Source organism: Moschus berezovskii, chromosome 1 (assembly GCF_049115385.1).
Source record: "Moschus berezovskii isolate FMDL1 chromosome 1, NW_MosBer_1.0, whole genome shotgun sequence".
In the NCBI taxonomy this organism is placed as follows: domain Eukaryota; kingdom Metazoa; phylum Chordata; class Mammalia; order Artiodactyla; family Moschidae; genus Moschus; species Moschus berezovskii.
In genome coordinates this window covers 116,889,434-116,909,436 of record NC_142460.1, presented here as the reverse complement: position 1 = coordinate 116,909,436, position 20,003 = coordinate 116,889,434, and the positions used below count along the sequence as shown (strand labels likewise).

The 20,003-nt window shown below is 40.2% G+C and overlaps 1 protein-coding gene across 1 annotated transcript in view; it reads right to left on the bottom strand.

The window, feature by feature from the left end:
- Nucleotides 1-20,003, bottom strand: part of SPATA16 (spermatogenesis associated 16) — a 266,115-nt gene that overhangs the window by 205,175 nt on the left and 40,937 nt on the right. Inside the window, exon 2 of the mRNA XM_088842623.1 lies at nucleotides 11,202-11,347. Within this exon, the coding sequence (XP_088698749.1) occupies nucleotides 11,202-11,347 (146 nt within the window). The remainder of the gene's footprint in view (nucleotides 1-11,201; nucleotides 11,348-20,003) is intronic.

Below are 20,003 nucleotides of genomic sequence, written 5' to 3'. Positions count from 1 at the left end.
AAATGATATGAATGGGTTGTCCTGCCTCAAGGGGTGGCTAACAGTCCATCCTTCTGTCAGCAATATGTGGCTAATCTTACTCAGCCCGTCCAACTGCTATCTAACATCTTATTATACTTATATATGGATGATATCATTCTTGGGGCACCTAATACCACCGAGCTCACACGGGCCTCCAAACTACTATTTGATTGTCTCGCCCGGGGGCAACTCATAATCTCTCCTGACAAAATCCAGCATGTCCCGCCTTTCAAAGTCCTGGGGACCCAACTTACCCTTGAGGTGGTCTCCCCCCTTAAGCCACAGATAACTATCAAAGAAACTTATTCCTTGGTTGAGCTCCAAAGCCTTCTGGGGGAAATCAACTGGCTACGGCCCTGGATCCCGATATCCACAGGGGACCTAATACCCCTCTTTAATTTGCTAAAGGACAAACTCCCCCATGAAAAAATCACCCTGTCCCTGCCCCATAAGTAGGTTATTAAAAGGATTCAACAGGCTCTCGATACTGCTCAACTCTCTCGCTATGACCCCACTCAAGTGCTTCAATTATGGATCTTAGCCTCCCCAGAAACACTCCTGTCCATGCTAATACAAACAGACAAACCCTTACAATGGATCCATGTCTCTCTCGGGGGAGGACCCCGAGTCTACACCTGCCTAGACCAGATGGCTGATCTGATACAAAATGGAAGGGACACTTCAATCTGGTGCTTTGCCCGTGAACCCGATAAGATTGTTGTCCCCTACAGATTAGCTGACTTCCAATGGATTCAGAGGAACAACCGAATGGCCTTAGCTTTCGAAGGGTTCTTGGGAAAGACTGACTGTCACTATGGGCCTCACAAATGGGTTGCCGCCTTTTGCCGATTACCCTGGAGGGCACCTCAATTGTTTCCTTCCAAGCCCATAACAGATGCCTCCAACATCTTCACAGACGGAGGAAAGTATGGCTCAGCCATTGTCATCTTTGAACCCTCCTCAGCCCCTACCGGTACCCCCCACCGACACCATTGCCCATGCCAGGGCTCAGCACAATACAAAGAACTCTTTCGCCGTCATTCTAAAGCTCTCTAAAGTCCCAGGTCCCATGAATCTTTTTACCGACAGTCTCTATGTGAAAAATCTGCTCCCTGGGCTTCCCCAATCTCATATTTGGTTAGATGATAATCCTATTACCCCTCTTATGATACAGGCACACACGCTCCTTCAGGCAAGGGATCAACCTATCTCTTTACATCACCTTAGAGGCCACCAAAACCTGCCTGGAATGCTATCATTAGGGAATTCCATGGCAGATCAGCTGGCATCTACCCATGTATACACACTCCAACAGGCACAGGATCTCCACAACCTAACCCATATTAATGGGAGAGGCCTGCACCAAAGGTTCCCACAAATACCTATCAAAGATCTAAAGAGGATCATACATACCTGCCAGTCCCGTATCCCATTCTTGCAGGTTCCTCCATTACAATCACCAGGGGTTTACCCTCGAGGACTAAAACCTAACGTAATATGACAAACAGATGTTACTCACTACGCCCCCTCTGGTAAATTAAAATATATCTTTGTATCTGTAGGTACATATTCCCATGCCTGCTGGGCCACCGCCCATACAGGAGAAAAGGCACCTCATGCCAAGAGTCACTTTCTCCAATGTTTTGCTACTCTGGGCCTCCCAGCCCAAGTGAAAACATAATGGCCCTTGCTTTGTAAGCAACTATTTGCAAGATTTTTTTAAACAATGGAACATCCAACACACTACAGGCATACCCCATAATCCTCAAGGACAGGCTATAATAGAATGCCAAAACAAAACTTAAAAACTTCAACTACAAAAACAAAAAGGGGGAATATACCCTCATCAACAGTTAGGAATAGCTCTCTTTACTCTAACTATTTTAAATTTTTCAAAAAATGAACCACTCACCCCATTCCAGAGACACTGGTCCAACCAAGAGCCAAGACCAGAGATAACAGTCAGATGGAAAGATCCCCTTACAGGGTTATGGAGAGGGCCAGACCCACTCTTAACATCAGGAAGAGGGTTTGGATGCATGTTTCCCACAGGGGAAACAAGACCCATCTAGATACCAGCAAGGAATCTTAAATATCTACATGATAACCACCAATCAGCCCAAGAACCATGAAAGTTCATGAGGCTGCCTTCTACTTTTGATCTCTTACAGATTGACAACTAAGAGACCTTGTCAAAGGCTTAGATGAACTCTCCCCTTGCCACCTGCAAATCCCAGGATCGTCGACCTAACTGTGACCTGCCCTCGGACCCCATAGCTGATTTCACGTGAACAACAAAATGACCATAGTGTTTGTATTAGCTGCACTATTAAGTGTGCTCTTTGCTATAGGCCTTGCATCTGTTGCCCCAGAGGAGTGGCCTCCTGCACTCCGCTTCTCTCTGGTGCTAGGATATCTTGCCTGTTGCGGCTTACTATCGATAGCTTATTCCTCTGTAACGACCTATCACTCTCGCTTTCTGACCCGCCCACTGGCATAACGGTTTAGCTATGATCTTCTTGTGCCTTACCCTGATGGCACTCCCCGGGCTTTTAGACACTGCTTCCTGTCCCTGCTCAGAAATTTATAGCTATGTCCATTCCTCATGCTACCGCACGACCCCTACGCCATGCACCATGCACATCAACAACAAACAGACCAAGTCCTTACTTACTGTTAAGGTGCAAAAGACAGGGAGCCAAACTAGCAACTGCTATAAGCCAAATGGGAAAAACATATGTTTTTACTCCCGCACTCACATTGGATACTCAGATGGAGGTGGGATACAAGATACTAACAGACATAAGGCACAACAGCAATACATAAATAATATAATTACCCAACTGAAGGTGACTCCCAAACCTTACAAACGCATAGACCTACTCACTCAGCTGAGGCCTCTCCTGCACCACCCCCACCCCGACGATCTACATGTCACCCGTCTTCTCAACTCCTCCTTCCAATTTTTTCAGAGTTCACAAAAAAAGCCCTCCGAGGCATGTTGGATATGCATGTCGCTAACCCCCTCACAGCATATCGCAGTCCCTTTGCTCGACACCTGGGTATCAGCAAGCAATTACACGCTCAGAACCAACAATACCACCGCAAGTGTCACACAGCTTATTTGGCCAGTTGCTGATGATGTCTTGCTTGCCGCCTCTTCAAATCTAACTTGCCTTCTTAATACCTCATCCTCTAATGCTTCCTATTATAACGACACCCACCCTTGTACCTCATGGGTCCCATGGAACAGTACAAGCAACTGCACCAGCCCTGGGATCTTTCTCCTCTGTGGAACCTATGCCTATTCCTGCCTCCCTCCAGACCCTACAGGGTGCATCTTGGTTTTCTTAGCCCCAGGACTAATCTTCATCAATGAAGGGGATATGGATCAAATCGTTGACCATCATGAGGGGTTACCAACAAAGCCTCCTCACAGAGAATGGCGGGCTATCGTTGCTCCTATCCTAATCGGGACTGGCATAGCGATGGCCCTAGGTGCTGGGATTGGGGGCATTTCAACTTCTGCTCATTTTTATTACAAATTGTCTCAGGAACTTAATGAAGACATGGAACAAGTGGTAGAGTCCCTTATATCCATCCAGAGGCAGATTAATTCACTGGCCGCAGTAGCCCTACAAAATAGACGGGCCCTTGACCTCATCACTGTGGAAAAAGGGGGACCTGTCTCTTCTTGGGGGAAGACTGTTGTTACTTTGTTAATGAAATGGGCATAGTCCAGGGAAAGGTAAAAGAGTTAAGAGAGAGAATTGAACGCCGGAAAAAGGAATTGCAAAACTTTTACAACCCCAAGGCCTATGGCATGAATTCCTCCCCTGACTGCTCCCCTTCCTGGGGCCAATAATGATCATTGTTATACTTCTTTTAGTTGGACCCTGCCTTGTCAACCTTTTCCAGAAGTTCCTGCAGGAGCGGATTCAGACCATTTCCCGGGAACAAGTGAAGACCATTCTCCTCGCTCAAATACGGGCGACAGACCCAAAGTCCCGAAAGATCCCTGACGATTGTCTGCCAATAGGTTGCAGGCCTAAGATGGGGGGCACTCCAGCTGCCCCAATGAGCCAATCTACTCGCCCGGGACATAAAGGGCCCAAGAACCTCAACACATGATGGGTCTAGGGTCCAATGGTGCTTGCGCAAGGCCCTTTACTAGTCCTACCCCTGTCCGATACAATATATCTCCATCCAGTGCCATCCCCGAAGATGGGTTATAGGCCAAGCCCCTCGCCACAAAGCCTAAGTCCGGCCACCCCTCCAAAAGACCTTCAGCCAGGTTTTAAGCCGCCGGGGCCTATGCTTGACTGGGTAGCCAATGACGGGTAAGATCCCCAGAGGGGGACAACCTAAGACAGGCACAGTCACTGAGTCTCCGGTGAGGGCATGTGGGTGGCCCCTGATGGCCCCCAAGAAAGACCCCACAAATAAATAAAAAAGGGGGATATATAGGGCGCATGGCTGAAAAAGGACACATGGCAAAGGCGCACCCATAAAGATGGCGCCTGACGGATGTCAGGAGGGCGTGGCCCCAGATAATCACAAAAAATTGTGATTGGCCCCCTTGCATGAACAGTGCATGATCACCCTAGACCTCTGTTGTGAAGTCAGCACGTGACGACCTGACCTTTAATATGATTGGAGCTGACCGCAGGAAGTCCATTGCAAAACCCCCACGCTTGCCTTTATATATATAGAGCTTGTAACAATAAAGTGGAACTGCCTTGACAGAACCCCTGCTGAGTCTGAGTGTCCTTCTCCGGGCAAGGAGGGCTGTGGGGCCGGGGCCAGCTCACCCTTCTCCTGTGGTTTCTTCCCCACCGCTACGGTGCGGGGAGGCAAAATGGGCTCCACATCCGAGGCCGAGGATTCGCCAACGCCTTGCTCTCCCCTGTGACGCCACCGGGGGAGAAGCAAGGGGACCCCACACTCCAGAAGTTGGTGACAGACAGGGAAGCCTGGCATGCTGCAGTCCATGGGGTTGCAAAGGGTCGGACACGACTGAGTGACTGAACTGAACTGATATTCTAATTTCTGCTTCCTCAGCTCATTGAAATTGAAGTTTAACTTGATCTTCAACTCCCTGAGTTTGGTCAGGAAAACCATGGTAGCTCACCGTGTATACTACCCTTCTCTCAAGGATCAAAGTCCTGCTGTGACTGTTTTCCAGTGCCTAAAAAGAATTGTTTCATATGTTTTGCCTAGTTTTATACTTATTTATGGCAGAGAAGGCAATGGCACCACACTTCAGTGTTCTTGCCTGGAGAATCCCAGGGACGGGGGAGCCTGGTGGGCTGCCGTCTATGGGGTCGCACAGAGTTGGACACGACTGAAGTGACTTAGCAGCAGCAGCAGCATAGCAGGAAGGCAGGTCCTTTTATACCAGTAACTCTGTTATGGCTGGAATAAAGAATCCATGGGTTTCTGTTTAATTTTCACAAAACCTTGTGAGGTGGTATTTGTGAAGTAGGTACAGTTATTATAACCCAATTTTATAGAGAATTAAACTCAGATGAACTGGTGAGTGGGGGAATCAGATTTAAAACCTGGGCAGTCAGATTCAGACTCCATGAATCTGATTTAATAAATGATGCTGCTTCTGCAATGTGAGATTATATTTACTACCTTTGTCGCATTTATCACATTTTTTTCTCATATTTATTAATATTTGTTTTTTAAACTTTGCTACCTCTTCTAATGTGTACAAACAACACAATTCCTGTTTAGAACTGCTACCCCACTGCCTAGCACAGGCTCTTGTTTAGCATTCAATAAATATTTGTTGAATGAATGAACGTAGATGAGAGCGTTATAAAACAATTTTGAAAAGAGGCTTCTTTCTTCATATTTGCTATTTTAGACTTCATCTTGCCTGCTACCTAGTGGCATCAAAATTCTGCAGCATAGTATGGCTTAGGAAACTCAAACAGGGGCTCTGTATCAACCTAGAAGGGTGGGATGGGGAGGGAGATGGGGGAGAAGTTCAAAAGGGATGAGATATATGTACACCTATGGCTGATTCATATTGAGGTTTGACAGAAAACAATAAAATTCTGTAAAGCAGTTATCCTCCAATAAAAAAATGTTAATTTTTAAAAAAGGCCAAAAAAGAAAAAATTCTACAGCATAAACATCAATCTAAATAAAGATGGGAAATAGGCAAAAATGGTGATATGTATTATTAGAATCTTTAGAATTATGCATATCAACATATAATTATATGAGAAGAAAGAGTTATAGCAGGATTTCCTTCTTGATAGTTCACTTCAGTTCAGTTCAGTCGCTCAGTCGGGTCCGACTCTCCACGACCCCATGAATCATAGCACGCCAGGCCTCCCTGTCCATCACCAACTCCCGGAGCTCACTCAAACTCATGTCCACAGAGTCGATGATGCCATCCAGCCATTTCATTCTCTGTCGTCCCCTTCTCCTCCTGCCCCCAACCTTTCCCAGCATCAGAGTCTTTTCCAGTGAGTCAACTCGTCGCATGAGGTGGCCAAAGTATTGCAGCTTCAGCTTCAGCATCAGTTCCTCCAATGAACACCCAGGGTCGATCTCCCTTAGAATGGACTGGTTGGATCTCCTTTCGGTACAAGGGACTCTCAAGAGTCTTCTCCAACACCACAGTTCAAAAGCATCAATTCTTCAGTGATCAGCTTTCTTCACAGTCCAACTCTCACATTCATACATGACCACGGGAAAAACCATAGCCTTGACTAGACAGACCTTGGTTGGCAAAGTAATGTCTCTGCTTTTTAATGTATTATCAAGGTTGGTCATAACTTTCCTTCCAAGGAGTAAGCGTCTTTTAATTTCATGGCTACAATCAGCATCTGCAGTGATTTTGGAGCCCAAAAAAATAAAGTCTGACATGGTTTCCACTGTTTTTCCATCTATTTCCCATGAAGTGATGGGACCAGATGCCATGATCTTTGTTTTCTGAATGTTGAGCTTCAAGCCAACCTTTTCACTCTCCTCTTGATAAGATTGCAGTAATTAGAAATCAGTCTCAGGAATGATCAAGACACCACTGACAAACAATGACAATAATTTGATGAAGTGAGCACAGAGTGGATATGTTCGACTGGTGAGGGTAGGCATTACTTTGGTTTGAAGTTAAAAAAAAATGACATCCAAATATGCTGCTTTGGATATGTTATTTAAAAAAGACAAACTTGCTAATAGTTGTTTCTAAAGCCTTTGTTGTCTTCCCTGTGTCTCAGACGGTAAACGAATCTGCCTGCAGTGAAGGAGACCAGGGTTTAATCCCTGGTGGAAAAGATCACCTGGAGAAGGGAATGGTAACCTGCTTTAGTTCTTGCCTGGGAAATCCCATGGACAGAGGAACATGGCAAGCTACAGTCCCTGAGGTCACAAAGGGTTGGACATGACTGAACTTTTTTTTCAAAGCCTTTGTATTACTTATTAGAGTATTTTAAATGGCAATACTCAGCTAATTAATTTCAAAATGTATCTTTGTTGAACCTAAAACCATACAGTTATGGTTCTTGTAGTCTTCTACATGACAAAACAATATGCACTTATTTTTATCAAAAGCAAAACTACATGATGGTTTTCAAGCTAATTTCTGTATTAACAACTCTAAAGATATGCAGTAGGCCTCACAATTTACATAAAATTAAAGAAAGGATGCTTCAGGAATGCAAATAAATGCAAAAAGGGAATATTTTAATTTTGATCCATGATTAGTATCAACCATCACAGTGTGGTAATAATACAAAAGAAAGATTCTGCATTCAGTGTATAACTAATGGTTATAAGCTATTTATAGAATGAATATCCTAATTATTTATTTTGAGAAATATATTTATGTTTCAGATTCTATTTTAAAAATCCGAGATCTTTAAAAACATTTTAATATTAGAATCATATGCACTGATCTCTGTAGTTCTGCAATGTGACAAGCCTAGAAAAATGATTTATTTCACTTAGTGCATAATTAATTGTATGAATTCACTGTTTAACCTTTATTGATTTCCATTTCTTAGTTAATGTTCCACTTAGAAACAGAAGCAAAAATTATTTTACGATAGAATGAAAAGGATACAGAAGTTAATCCTAGCATAATAGGGAAGATCATTTTACTTTTCATCTTTATATTGTATACCCTCCCCTCAGTAATTTTCAAGGGCTTGAAAGGGCACTCTTAGTTTTAAAACAAAAGTTTCAAAGTCTAAATTGTGAACCTATTGAAACTAATCCTTGCATCCTTAGGAACCATAGCATTTTATTGTTTCTTATAGTACTATTTTGATTAATGTTCATTAAGTTATTTTTATAACACTGAATTGAATTTTTGCATAATCATGCCATTTAGAATTTTTTTTTAATTATAAAAATGATTTTAAAATACACCAAACCATTCTAATATCCAGGAGATAGTTTGATTACTATGTAGGCAATGTTGATGGCACTTCATATGTGTAGTGAAAACCATGGACAAGGTGATAAATAATTACTTTCAGGTGCATCTCAATTCATCATTGTTTATGTATGCCTATAGATTTTCTGGGCTATTCCCAATTTCAAATATTGTATTGTGCTTACAAGTCACCCAAGTGGCTCAGAAATTCCAATATTTTGACATACTAAAGTATACATTACATTTCCAATATTGGCCCTTTCAAATGAAAATGAAGTAAAATTCTTTCAGTGTAACCACATGTCCTGATATTGGGTTTGGAAACTATGGTTGCATAAGGTGTTTCCAGAAAATATTGAAGAAGGAATTCATAGGGCCTGGACTCCATCTTAGGCCTGTTCATGCTGATCATGCTCAGCCACCTTTCCTATGAACTCTGAACTTTGTGTTTAGTGCCTATAAAACTGACAACAGAAGGATAAGATCCCCTCCGGACAGGGGAACCTTAAAAATCGTATCTAGGTTACTCATCGCCTAAGAGAAAACATACACTGATCACCCCTTCCTCCAGACAGGCCATAAATTTTTCTGTATCTATCAGAGTGTAACCTCGGGCTTATTGATTATTGGCTAACTGTTTAACTGTTTGAGCACATGAGCACATAGCACATGAATGATGGGGTTATTGGGATTGTATTTTCCTTGGTTTATATAAGTCTCAAGGAATTTGGAGTGGTGAGTTCAGACACATACACATGGGGTATAAAAGATTTTCACAAATGTTGGTCGGGGTCCTTGGCTAAGAGAAGACACTGTCTTGGGCCCACTGGTGTAATAAACTTCACTTCACTATCTGCATTGTCCTTCTGAGTGAGTTTGTTTCCCAGAACACGTGGCTACAACAATATAGAGTCAAATTTTCTTTGGTATCAAAGAGAATCTGTGTTTAGGTTCTGCAGTTTATTTAAAGCAAAAACTTTCTTTCCATCAGGTTATCTTAGAAATTTCAAAGTGATTTTGTTGTCACCAGGTCCTTGATGTCAAACTTAAGCCTATAAGTTTGAGGTCTCCACAGAAGTGTTAAGAATATCTGATGGAACTTCTATATCATTGTACATATAGAGTGATAAATGAGTTTTAGCATGTTGGCAGATCTCCTGCTCACATAATGAGTCTTAATATAACTGATGGTTATGTTTCCTACTGGTTATTAATAGGGAAGGCATTATGTTTTCATGTTGATATTCAGTTCAGTTCAGTTCAGTTGCTCAGTCATGTCCGACTCTTTGAGACCACATGAATCACAGCACACCAGGCCTCCCTGTCCATCATCAACTCCCGGAGTTCACTCAAACTCATGTCCATCGAGTCGGTGATGTCATCCAGCCATCTCATCCTCTGTCGTCCCCTTCTCCTCCCACCCCCAATCCTTCCCAGCATCAGAGTCTTTTCCAGTGAGTCAACTCTTTGCATGAGGTGGCCAAAGTGTTGGAGTTTCAGCTTTAGCATCAGTCCTTCCAATGAACACCCAGGACTGATCTCCTTTAGAATGGACTGGTTGGATCTCCTTGCAGTCCAAGGGACTCTCAAGAGTCTTCTCCAGAACAACAGTGCAAAAGCATCAGTTCTTCAGCGCTCAGCTTTCTTTACAGTCCAACTCTCACATCCATACATGACCACTGGAAAAACCATAGCTTTGACTAGACAGACCTTTGTTGGCAAAGTAATGTCTCTGCTTTTTAATATGCTATGATATTAGTTTTGTTATTTGTGTCCAAAAGAAATCCAGGATGTATGAAATCAGAGAATGAACAAGACTAAAGTTTTAGGTAAATTGCTCTAAATCAGTCAGGGAGGTATAGAGGCATCATAATTCTAAGAAAAGAGCTATTTAAAAGATGTAACATAATCACTTTATCTTTAGATTAAACTGAATATTACCCATGATAAAATCAAGACCTTGAGGGAACAAGACATAGGAGAGGGCATTTTTATAGGAAAAAAGATAGGGCTGGGCAACCTTGAGGATTCTAGGAAACCAAAAGCTAATACAGAGTTCTGAAGAGGATGGAAATATATAAAAGAAATCTTTAAGGACAATGATAGAAAGGTGATTCATACCTTGGGACAGCTGTCACACTTGCCCCTTCATAACATCCTTTGAATCAGTTATGTTATCACAAAATAAGCCATAAGCTTTGGTGTCTTTGCTCATGGTTCATAGCTGGAATTTCTTTTTACCATTCTTTGTATCTCAGTCAGTTTTGGAAATCTTTCTCATCCTTCTCACCCCTTGCTTAACCTTATTCGATCCCTCCTTTCTTCCTGCAGTCATTTGCTACAGCAGTTGCCTGTCTTTTTATTTTGTCCTGCTTTATGATTGTTAATTATGGGTTTATTTCTTCCCTGGGGCTTCCCTTGTGGCTCAGTTGGTAAAGAATCTGCTTGTAATGCAGAAGACCTGGCTTCGATCACTGGATTGGGAAGATCCCCTGGAGAAGGGAAAGGCTACCCACTCCAGTATTCTGGCCTGGAGAATTCCGTGGACTGTATAGTCCTTGGGGTCACAAAGGGTCAGACACGACTGAGTGACTTTCACTTAGGTTTTGAGATGGCTTTGTGATCTCTATGATTGTCTAGCTTAACATAAATCAAGTAGTAAAGAGATGGTTTTAGTTTTGTGATTACATTTCAATGGAATCTAAGTTAATCCTACAAGCTCACATCACACCCTCTGCTTGCATGGATAGTACTACTTGCAGTTATTAACCCTTCCTTTTACCTGTGCGCATGATTCAGGGCAAGGTCGGGTTTCCTCATTCGCAGATAGCATGCAACAAGCTTTGTCTCAATGAAACTTGCCACACTAGCTATATCTTCAGCAGATGCTTCAAATGGTTTTCCAAGAACTGCCCCTTTGCTGCAAAGCTTTAAAAGAAAAAAAAAAAAATACAATGCTTTGAATTTTCTAATCATCTTGACAAATAATTGATCTTTTAAATAAACAAAACATAATATATACACATACTTTTCTAAACAAGTAAAATATTAACATTTTGATTGTAAATTAAATAAAGTATTCCTGTTCACTATTAAGTGACTATAAGTAACACATTTTATTATAAAATGCTTCCTGTAAAATATTTTAAAAGTATGATATATTTTAAAGGGATGCCATTAGCTAATAATGTCTGTTTTAAAAATAAAGCACACAATAAGCAAAGATATTAACAGAAAACCAGGTATAAATCATATTAAACACCAGTGCTTTTATGAAAACCCAGCTAAGCAATAATCTAGCACACTATCAAGTTTGATTTAATATAATAAGGGGTATCGGAAGTAAACTCCTAGGAGCCATTAACATGATTGGTGATTAATTTGAGTCTGAATCATATTCTCTAGGATGTTATTGAAAGAAAAGAAGTAAAAATTTATTAGAATTTATTGGCAGAGGCCACAGTATCTGAAAAATATGGCAGGAATGTGGAATTCTTAATAAAAATTCCAGGAAGTCAATGGTTTCTGGGCACCATAGATAAACTGTAGAGGAAGAAAATAATTAATTTTGGGGAGAGAACCCCAAACATTAAGAAGTATCAATAATATGACAAGGATAGATAGGTACTTTTTTTCCCCCTTAGAGTTTTCTACTGTTCCTTGGAATCAAGGCTGATGGGGGAGGAGAGGCTCCACTACCACTTAGTAACCTTCAGTTCAGTTCAGTTCAGTCGCTCAGTCGTGTCGGACTCTTTGCGACCCCATGAATCATAGCACGCCAGGCCTCCCTGTCCATCACCAACTCCTGGAGTTCACTCAAACTCATGTCCATCGAGTCGGTGATGCCATCCAGCCATCTCATTCTCTGTCGTCCCCGTCTCCTCCCACCCCCAATCCCTCCTAGCATCAGACTCTTTTCCAGTGAGTCAACTCGTCGCATGAGGTGGCCAAAGTATTGGGGTTTCAGCTTTAGCATCAGTCCTTCCAATGAACACCCAGGATAGATCTCCTCAGACCTTATTCCGCTTCTTTGCTATTTTTATATTTTTGCTATTGCTATTTGCTACTTTTATCTCCTGTATGCTTTTCTCACCAGGGATAGTGCTATTTGGGGATTAGCACCTATTTGTGTATATTTCCATGTAAGATTTCTTATATTCTAAATCCTGATTTTTTAAGAAATGTTATTTAAACTAATTTTCTTTTATAGATTGAGGTTGCCTTGCCATTTACATTAATATTATTGTCTATTTTTTAAAGTGCAAATAGGTTGAGAATAGGTTTATTCTGTTCTAAAATGTGTTTCTCTTCTTAATTTTATCCAACAACTATAAGCTGAAGGAAAATCTAGATGTCTTACATCCTTCGTTTGAATTGATAGTTACCTGGTACTACCAGGATATTTTGTCAACTATGATAATTCATATCATTTTTAAAAGTCTTTTCCAATTTGATGGGAGAAATTTTTTACTACATACATTCAGTCAATAAATATTTATTAATTACTAGTAAAATGTATAGCTCAATATATGATCAATGATTGTAATAGTGTAACTCTAGAAGGCAATGGCAACCCACTCCAGTACTCTTGCCTGGGAAATCCCATGGATGGAGGAGCCTGGTAGGCTACAGTCCATGGGGTTGCCAAGAGTCGGACACGACTGAGCATCTTCACTTTCACTTTTCACTTTCATGCATTGAAGGAAATGGCAACCTACTCCAGGGTTTTTGCCTGGAGAATCCCAGGGACGGGGGAGCATCATGGGCTATGGGGTCGCACAGAGTCGGACACGACTGAGGCGACTTAGCAGTAGCAGCAGTAATTGTCAGACCAAAAATACTACCATTAAATTTTAATTTGGTCTAATTAAATTGGTTTTATTTAATAGGTCTTTTTAATAAATTTTGGCAATTTTAGTTCTGTGTAAATTCCTGTTTTTGTATTCCTTGCCTATTTCCATTGATGTGTTAATCTTTTTCTTATTAATTATGAGAGCTGTTTATAATCTAGTATTCATTTTCCCGTACAACTATGTACACATAATCAGACATAAAGGGTTTTCACCCTCTAATTGCCCTTCAGAAAAGAGTCAACTTCTATCCATGTTCTTATGAGGACTCTCAGAATACATTTCTCAATTATTTGGCAAGGTGGGGGAAAAAAGACTTTTATGGAAAAAAGACTTTTATGGAAGATACAAAGTATTTGTAAATGACATTCAGTTCAGTTGCTCAGTCATGTCCAACTCTTTGTGACCCCATGAATCACAGCACGCCAGGCCTCCCTGTCCATCACCAACTCCTGGAGTTCACTCAAACTCATGTCCATCAAGTTGGTGATGCCATCCAGCCATCTGATTCTCTATCGTCCCCTTCTCCTCCTGCCCCCAATCCCTTCCAGCATCAGAGTCTTTTCCAGTGAGTCAACTCTTCGCATGAGGTGGCCAAAGAATTAGAGTTTCAGCTTCAGCATCAATCCTTCCAATGTACACCCAGGACTGATCTCCTTTAGAATGGACTTGTTGGATCTCCTTGCAGTCCAAGGGACTCTCAAGAGTCTTCTCCAACACCACAGTTCAAAAGCATCAATTCTTTGGCAATCAGCTTTCTTTACAGTCCAACTCTCACATCCATACATGACCACGGGAAAAACCATAGCCTTGACTAGACGGACCTTGGTTGGCAAAGTAATGTCTCTGCTTTTTAATATGCTATCTAGGTTGGTCATAACTTTCCTTCCAAGGAGTAAGCATCTTTTAATTTCATGGGCTGCAATCACTACATCTGCAGTGATTTTGGAGCCCCCAAAAATAAAGTCTGACACTGCTTCCACTCTTTCCCCATCTATTTCCCATAAGTGATGGGACCAGATGCCATGATCTTTGTTTTCTGAATGTTGAGCTTCAAGCCAATCTTTTCACTCTCCTCTTTCACTTTCATCAATAGGCTTTTTAGTTCCTCTTCACTTTCTATTTGTTAGCATATCATTGTATTAAAATTTTAGTATTTCTTGAGTAGTTTTATCCTTTAAATTAAATCAGCATATTTCCCCCAAATCTTAAATGCTCAAATCTCATGGATTTTTTTCACATAAAATCTTAGGCTTCCCTGGTGGCTCAGACAGCAGAGAATTCACCTGCAATACAGGAGACCTAGGTTCGATCCCTTGGTCAGAAAGATCCCCTGGAGAAGGGAATGGCTACCCACTCCAGTATTCTTGCCTGGAGAATTCCAGGGACAGAGAAGCCTGTTTGTTTAAAATCTTAAACATAAAAGAAACAAGCCCCACGTTGTACATGTCCTTCGTCCCTTCCTCCTCTTTGGAGAGCAGATAGAGCTCCTTTCTCAGGCATACTTTTTGTGGGATGAATACAATGGCCATTAGAGGAGTAACCTCCACAAGGACATTCAGATTCTACATGGCAAGAGGAAGCTGACCTTCAAGTTTAATAACATTAAGACTTTGTCTGTGAACATTGAAAGAAAGTGAAAAATAAGTGCCTGATCTAATGTTTGCTATAGTCTCTACTTCTATGAGTTTCAAGGCCAAAAAAAGGAATAAAATGATCAATCTTAATGCTCCAGAGTGTATACTTTATGAAACCAAACTGTAAGCAAGGAAAGACAATAATAATTTTTCAGTTCACATTAAAATGGAAAAACACACAGCCTGTATATATGTGGTGATCGTGATTTATCAATCAAGTACTGTAAGATAGAGAACTTTCTGATTTTATCAAAGGTTACCCTATTTGTTTGCCAGAGTGATGTGTTTTTGAAATAAGCTTTTCAGTAAGGCAAATTGTTACAAATATGTTGATGTTAAAGGTAGAAATACAGGAAATATAGACAAAGTACTGGTATCAGGATTATAAAGGACATTTCAGATATTTTGCTGAATTTTAAAATTTCAGGTAGTCATTTGTGAAGACTAACAAGTGAATCCTCTAGAAGATTAAAGACTTTAATGTGAGATGTATTTATTTGCATGCAGGAAGGGTGATTATATCAAGTTGTATTTGTCTAAAGCTATACACTCTAGCTTTTTGTGAAAAAAGTCATGGAAATAAGGTAATAAAAAGTTTTAAGCTACCTAATATAGTAAATTAATGAGAAGACTTTGAATTAGAAAACAAAAATTAGGTGTTAAATTTTTGTTTTAAAGGGAAGCATGGACAAGTTAAAAGCATAATTTTTTAGGGAAAATGAAGTAAAAACTCTTATGGGAATAGTTGTTGTTTTGATGAGAAACTGGATATTAAAATTTCAAAATTTAATAGTAAATTTCAGTAGTAAATTAAAATCACAGGCTAAAATTTTAATAAAAAATATATACTTTATAAAATATATTTGATAGTTTTCTGAAAATAGCCTGATAATACTTCAGAGTTATAAAATGTTATTAAAAGTTTATAAAAAGTGATAAAACCTTTTTCTAAGGTATTTCAAAGTTGTTTTAAGAAATAAATATCAAACCTATTTTCAGAAATTGTGGCACAATGGAATTTCAGTTTGTTTAAAAACACCGATAAAAATAACAGAAAGCCCAATAATAGCAGACAAAACCAAGATTAAATATTATGTTGTGGGTCCCATTCTTAAAAATACAACCACACATTTTTCTTTAATTAGTATCATCATTAATAAGATTGATATTGCTAATAGATTCTCACTTAATAGAATATTGTATGATGACTGTTTTCCCACCATACTCCTGGGACATAATTTTGAGTGATCCTTGCAGATCTAGGAAAGAACAATAAATCTTTAAAAATGAGGCATTATTTTAGCTATTAATTATCTACAAATTACACTATACCTCATTCAATTGGAAATTTTTTTAAGTTTTTCAATTGTTCAGGAAATTATCAAAAGAATAAAAAAAAGATGGAGAGTAAGTTACACATAACTCTATTGCCAAGTCTAATTGCCATTAATTTCTTGCATATTTCCTGACATAATTTTCATATTTTTATAATAAATTATAGTTGTGTATAATAGCCCCATCTTTTTATATAGTTATTTTTATGTTTTTAATTAAAATCTAAAACATTACTCATGTTATAATTACAGTTGAATATTTCAATATTCTTACTCTCAGTAAGTGATAGCAATATTAGAAAGTAAGTCAGCAAAGATCCTGATGATTTGCACAACATCATTAACCAATCGAATGTAGTCAACATATATATAAAATACTCCATCTTACAACATATTTTGCTCAATTGCCTGCAAATCACTGATTATTCAACAGTAAAAAAAAAAGAATCCAGTTGGAAAGTGAGCAAAGACATGAGCAGAGTTTTCTCTGAAGAGGACACGCCCATGGTAAATAGGCTCATAAAAAGATGTTCAACATGTTTACTTTTGACATCATAAGCCATCAGAGAAATGTAATTTAAAACTACAGTGAGATATCACCTAGTAGATTGGCTAAAAACTAGTAATAACATCAAAACGGTGAGTTGGATCACTCACACTTTGCTGATGGGAATGTAAAATGGTTCAGCCAGTGATGAAAACAGTATGGCAGTTGCTTAATAAACTAAACATGTGACTACTGTACAACTCAACAAGTACACATTGGGCACTTATCCCAGAGAAATGAAGACTTTATTTCACAGAGAAATCCATACATGAATAATGTTTATAGCAGAAAGAGAACAAGAGAGCTCACTGAGAGTCTCCTTATTTTTTTTTGGGGGGGGGTCCTCTTTTATAAGGGAACAAATCCTCTTCAAGAGGGCTCCACCTTCAAGACACGTAATCACTTCCCAAAGTCCTCACCTTCAAATACCATCACATATGGGATTAGATTTCAACAAATGCATTTTGGAGGGACAAATATTCAGTGCATATCTTTCATAACTCATTTTATAGATGAGGAAACTGAAGTTTGGAGTGTAATCTTCTCAGGTTACAATGTTAGTAATTTGAATCTACAACTAGATGTCTGGCCCTGGAGTCTGTGTGTTTAATCATGATGTCAGTGCTACATGGTGACACTTCATGAGCTACTGATGCACAAAAACAGAGAACAAGCATTTAGAAACTTTCACAGTACTTTGATAGAGGAATATTGTATCTGTTGAATTATAATAAAACTGCTGTTGTTCACTCACTAAGTCATGTCTGACTCTTTGCAACCTCATGGACTGCAGCACTTCAAGTTTCCCTATCCTTCCCTAGCTCCCAGAGTCTGCTCAAACTCATGTACATTCTGTCAGTGATACCATCCAATCATTTCATCCTCTGTTGTCCCCTTCTCCTCCTGCCTTCAAACTTTCGCAGCATCAGGGTCTTTTCCAATGGGTCAGTTCTTTGCAACAGGTGGCCAAAGTATAGGAGTTTCAGCTTCAGCATCAGTCCTTCCAATGACTATTCAGGACTGATTTCCTTTAGAATGGACTGTTTGGACCTCCTTGCAGTCTAAGCGACTCTCAAGAATCTTTTCCAGCACAGTTGGAAAGTATCAGTTCTTTGGGACACAGTCTTCTTTTTAGTCCAACTCTCACATCCACACGTGACTACTGAAAAAAACATAGCTCTGACTATACGAAACTTTGTTGGCAAAGTGATGTCTCTGCTTTTTGATACGCTGTCTAGGTTGGTCATATCTTTTCACCAAGGAGCAAATGTCTTTTAATTTCATGGCTGCAGTCACTGTTGGCAGTGATTTTCAAGCCCAAGAAAATAAAATATGCTATTGTTACCATTTTTTCCTCATCTGTTTGCCATGAAGTGATGGGACCGGATGCTATGATCTTAGTTTTCCAAATGTTGAATTTTAAGCCAGCTTTGTCACTCTCCTCTTTCACCTTCATCAAGAGGTGAAATTTATTTAGTTCCTCTTCACCTTCTGCCATTCAGTTCAGTTCAGTTCAGTCCAGTCGCTCAGTCGTGTCCGACTCTTTGTGATCCCATGAATCACAGCACACCAGGCCTCCCTGTCCATCACCAACTCCTGGAGTTCACTCAAACACACCTCCATTGAGTCAGTGATGCCATCCAGCCATCTCATTCTCTGTCGTCCCCTTCTTCTCCTGCCCCCAATCCCTCCCAGCATCAGAGTCTTTTCCAGTGAGTCTTTTCCTCAACTCTTCACTTGAGGTGGCCAAAGTATTGGAGTTTCAGCTTTAGCATCAGTCCTTCCAGTGAACACCCAGGACTGATCTCCTTTAGAATGGACTGGTTGGATCTCCTTGCAGTCCCAGGGACTCTCAAGAGTCTTCTCCAACACCACAGTTCAAAAGCATCAATTCTTTGGCAGTCAGCTTTCTCTGTACATGACCATTGGAAAAACCATAGCCTTGACTAGACGGACCTTGGTTGGCAAAGTAATGTCTCTGCTTTTTAATATGCTATCTAAGTTGGTCATAACTTTCCTTCCATTAGAGTGGTATTATCTGCATATCTGAGGTTGTTATTTCTCCTGGCAATCTAGATTCCAGCTTGTTATTCATCCAACCCAGCATTTGGCGTGGTGTACTCTGCATATAAGTTAAATAAGCAGGGTGACAATGTACAGCTTTGACATGCTCCTTTCCCAATTTTGAACCAATCCACTGTTCCATGTCCAGTTCTAACTGTTGCTTCTTGACCTGCATACAGGTTTCTCATGAGGCAGGTAAGGTGGTCTGATATTCTCATCTCTTCAAGTATTTTCCACAGTTTGTTGTGACCCTCACAGACAAAGGATTTCATTTAGTCAATGAAGTTTTTCTGGAATTTTCTTGTTGTTTACTGTGATCCAAACAATGTTGGTAATTTGATGTCTGATTCCTCTGCTTTTTCTTTTTTTAATTTTACAATATTATATTAGTTGGTTTTGCCATACATTGACATGAATCCGCCCCGGGTGTACATGAGTTCCCCCTTCTGAACCCCCCTCCCACATCCCTCCTCCTTTTATCCTCCCTCTGGGTCATCCCCACACACCAGCCCCGAGCATCCTGTAACATGCATCGACCCTGAACTGGTGATTCATTTCACATATTACAACATACATGTTTCAATGTCATTCTCCCAAATCATCCCTCCCTCACCCTCTCCCACAGAGTCCCAAAGACTGTTCTATACATCTGTGTCTCTTTTGCTGTCTCATATACAGGGTTATCATTTGCATCTTTCTAAATTCCATATATATGCGTTAGTATACGGTATTGGTGTTTTTCTTTCTGGCTCACTTCACTCTGTATAATAGGCTCCAGTTTCATCCACCTCATTAGAACTGATTCAAATTCATTCTTTTTAATGGCTGAATAATACTCCATTGTGTATATGTACCAAAGCTTTCTTATCCATTTTTCTGCAGATGGACATCTAGGTTGCTTCCATGTCCTGGCTATTATAAACAGTGCTGCAATGAACATTGGAGTACATGTGTCTCTTTCAATTCTGGTTTCCTCAGTGTGTATGCCCAGGAGTGCAATTGCTGGATCATATGGCAGTTCTATTTCCAGTTTTTTGAGGAATCTCCACACTGTTCTCCATAGTGGCTGTACTAGTTTGCATTCCCACCAACAGTGTAAGAGGGTTCCCTTCTCTCCTAAATACAGCTTGTTCATCTGGAAGTTCTTGGTTC